Source organism: Plectropomus leopardus, unplaced genomic scaffold (assembly GCF_008729295.1).
Source record: "Plectropomus leopardus isolate mb unplaced genomic scaffold, YSFRI_Pleo_2.0 unplaced_scaffold15844, whole genome shotgun sequence".
NCBI classification, from domain to species: domain Eukaryota; kingdom Metazoa; phylum Chordata; class Actinopteri; order Perciformes; family Serranidae; genus Plectropomus; species Plectropomus leopardus.
This window is the reverse complement of record NW_024616994.1, coordinates 1-3,506: the sequence shown is the minus strand read 5'-3', so window position 1 is coordinate 3,506 and position 3,506 is coordinate 1. Positions and strand designations below refer to the sequence as shown.

The 3,506-nt window shown below is 44.6% G+C and overlaps 1 protein-coding gene across 1 annotated transcript; it reads right to left on the bottom strand.

Annotated features, from left to right (window-relative positions):
* Positions 1-274: 274 nt before the first annotated feature.
* On the bottom strand, positions 275-3,500 carry LOC121964521 (leucine-rich repeat-containing protein 30-like; the record flags this gene model as incomplete). The annotated part of the gene is made up of 5 exons (XM_042514726.1): positions 2,902-3,500; positions 2,274-2,405; positions 856-969; positions 551-685; positions 275-408 (listed from the first exon to the last, which is right to left on the bottom strand). Coding segments are annotated over exons 1-5 (668 nt in total), but the record flags the coding sequence as incomplete, so codon positions are not given.
* Between the last annotated feature and the right edge of the window lie 6 nt (positions 3,501-3,506).

The window sequence follows — 3,506 nt, the reverse complement described above, 5'->3', positions numbered from 1 at the left end:
GTGGGGTTACCTGGTGTTACCTGTGAGAGGTGGTGTTACCTGGTGTTACCTGTGTGAGGTGGGGTTACCTGAGTGTTACCTGTGTGAGGTGGGGTTACCTGAGTGTTAGCTGTGAGAGGTGGGGTTACCTGGTGTTACCTGTGAGAGGTGGTGTTACCTGGTGTTACCTGTGTGAGGGGGGTTACCTGAGTGTTATCTGTGAGAGGTGGGGTTACCTGGTGTTACCTGTTAGAGGTGGGGTTACCTGAGTGTTACCTGTGAGAGGTGGGGTTACCTGGTGAGGCAGCAGAGGGCTTTGGGCAGGGAGTGGAGGCTGTTTCCCTCTACGATCAGGATCTTGAGCTCCACCAGAGCCTGGATGTTCTCTGCCAGGCTCTCCAGATGGTTACAGGCCAGGTGGAGGAACACCTGCAGGAACAGGTGAGAGTCTGTCACACTATAGGTGATTTTCACAGACCACTCTGCTGGAGTTTGCACACTCGTCAGAAGTGTTCCTGCGTGTAGAGAAGAGCGGCGCCATGAGGTCCGCCTGTGACTGACGGGACCGTACCAGAGCCTTCATGTTGTAGACGCAGCCCGGGATGTGAGCGATGAGGTTGTGACTCAGGTTGAGTTTCCTCAGGCGGGTCAGGTTAGACAGCGAGGCCGGCAGCGAGGACAGCTGGTTGTTGGCCAGGCTCAGAACCTGAGAGACAGAAACACGCAACCAACGAAACGTTACAGCAACAACAACAACAACAACAACATTTCACAAAGTGGCTTTATTGAAACAGTAGTCAGTAGTAGCTGCTGTAGTTCATGCAGTAGTATTGGCAGTAGTACTTGCAGTGGTATAGGCAGTAGTGCTTGCAGTACCTCCAGCTGTGTGCAGGCTCCCAGCTCTTCGGGGACTTCAGTGAGTCTGTTTCTGTAGGCGAATAAAACTCTGAGTCTCCTCAGCTGTCCGATCTCCGGAGGCAGGCTGCTGAGCTGCACACACGCGCACACACACACACACACACACACACACACACACACACACACACAGGAAACAACAGGGAACAACAACAAACAACAGGGAACAACAACAAACAACAGGAAACAGTTTCAATTGTTCAAACAAGAACAACTACCAAATATTTTTAAAGAAATAAAAATGCCAAAAGTTTGAAGGACAAAAAACTCACCAGTCTTTTCAAAAATCGATCAAAATTTGAAAGAAAAGTAAATGTACTTAGTGTGATGTCTTTAAGTACTGACTGAACATTTGTTTTGTATGATTCTGGCCTCGGGGATGATAAAGATCTCCTAAATGAATGAAGAAGGACGGAGGTGAGGACAGAGCAGAGGACAGAGGACAGAAACTGGATCCTGCTGGATTAGAGACGGATTATCATCTTTATTTATCCAGGAGACAGCAGCATGCTCAGCACCTCAGTGCTACCCAGCAAGAAATTTTAGGTTCTAAAAACGTTCTGAGAAAGGGACAATGCAATGTTTCAGTAATGTTTTCAGCTGCAAGCTTTCTTTACGTTTCCAGAACATTTTTCTTAAAGTTAGGGTATCATTCTCTATAAACATCAGAAAAAGGTTACATTTTTTCTTTGTCAACATTCCAGCCAGCAGGGAACGTTCCTACAACATTGGCTAACGTTATCTACAACCTTTTAATCTAATGTTCAAGGAACGTTTAAAGAATGTTTCTCATTTCAAATAATGTTCCTGTAAGGTTATATGATAACTAAGACGTAACGTTTGAACTGCAACACTCTGAGGATGTTTTGGTGGCGTTAAGAGGTGACAGATCAGAAAATGTTCTTTTAGAAAACATTCCCACAATGTTACAGGAAGAACATTTTCAAAGTAACATTCAGAGCATGTTATTGAGGCCTGAGATTACCAACATGTTTTAATGAAAATGTAATGTCATAACCCATTTTTTGGTTCTAAAAACATTCGGAGAATGGTGCAATGCAACCAATGCAATGTTTCAATAATGTTTTCAGCTGCAAGTTTTCTTTAAGTTCTCTATAACATGCTCTGAATGTTGTTTTGAAAATGTTCTTCCTTTGTTCTCATGTAACATTGTGGGAACGTTTTATAAAGAACATTCTCTGATCTGTCACCAGTGTTGCAGTTCAAACGTTACGTTTTAGTTAGCATGTGACCTCACAGGAACATTAATTTCACATGGCGGTATTGTTGGTATTGTTGTGTATAAAAAAGCCTCCTGATTGTGTTTCATGTTTTGGACGTTGTGGACACCCTGCAGGAGGACAGAGGGACATGGTTACCTGGTTGCCCCACAGGTTGAGGACCACCAGGTTGGACAGCAAAGCCAGCTGAGGAGGAAGAACCTTCAAACTGTTGAGAGACAAATTCAGCTTATCTAAGTCCAGCAGCTCCCACAGCTCGTCAGGGACCTCCTGCAGGACGAGGGGGACGTCGCCCAGGAGGACACACACACACACACACACACACACACACACACACACACACACACACTGCTGTTACTAGCATTGCTTCTGTTAATACTGTTAATACTACTACTACTTCTACTACTAATACCAATACTACCACTACCTCTACTATTTTCTACTGCTACTGCTTTACTGTTACCTTACAACCACTACCACTACTACTACCATTACTACCACTACTACTTTCACAACTACCACTACTACTACTACTACTACTACTTTTACTACTCCAACTACGACTACTACTACCAACACTATGACTACCACTACTACTACTACTTGTACTGCTTCTCGTTATGGCCCAGTGGTTCAGTGAATGGAGTCCACTTCTTTTTGGTATTGTACATTTCGGGTGGACAAAGACGTATAAAGGACATGTTAAAAGTGATAACTGATTGATGGGATATAAAACTCTCCACGCTCTGAGAGCAGCCGGTTGTACCTTCAGTCCTCGGCGAGCCAGACTCAGGACGTTGTACCCAAACTGTTTGACGGTGAATCGACGGATTCTGTCCACTGAAGTCAGACTGTCCTCCCTCCCCTCGCTCCTCCTCTTCTCCTCCTTCACCTCCTCTTTGCAGACTGCTCCTCCCATCCCTCCTCCTCTTCTTGTAAAATCAGATCAGTCGTTCTTTGTTTCTCCAGACAGAACTTTACTGTCCAGACATTAATCCACTGTCCACACGTGTATTTACTGTCTACGCATGTCTTTACTGTCCAACCATGTCTTTACTGTCCACATGTGTCTTTACTGTCCATGTGTCTTTACTGTCTACACAAGTGTTTACTGTCCAGACATTCTGTTATTGTTTAGATTCGTGGTCTACTGTTCAGATGTTCTTCTACTGTTTGATTAGACTCTATTGTCCACGTTACTGGACTGTCAGGTCATTTTTGTCTATCCAGGTGTTCCTCTGTTGTCCTGGGCCTCTTCTTTTGTCCAGTTGTCCTTCTGTTATCCAAGTGTTCTTCTGTTGTCCTGATGTTCTTCTGCTGTCTTGGTGTTCTTTAGTTGTCCTGGTGTTCTTCTGCTGTCCTGGTGTTCTT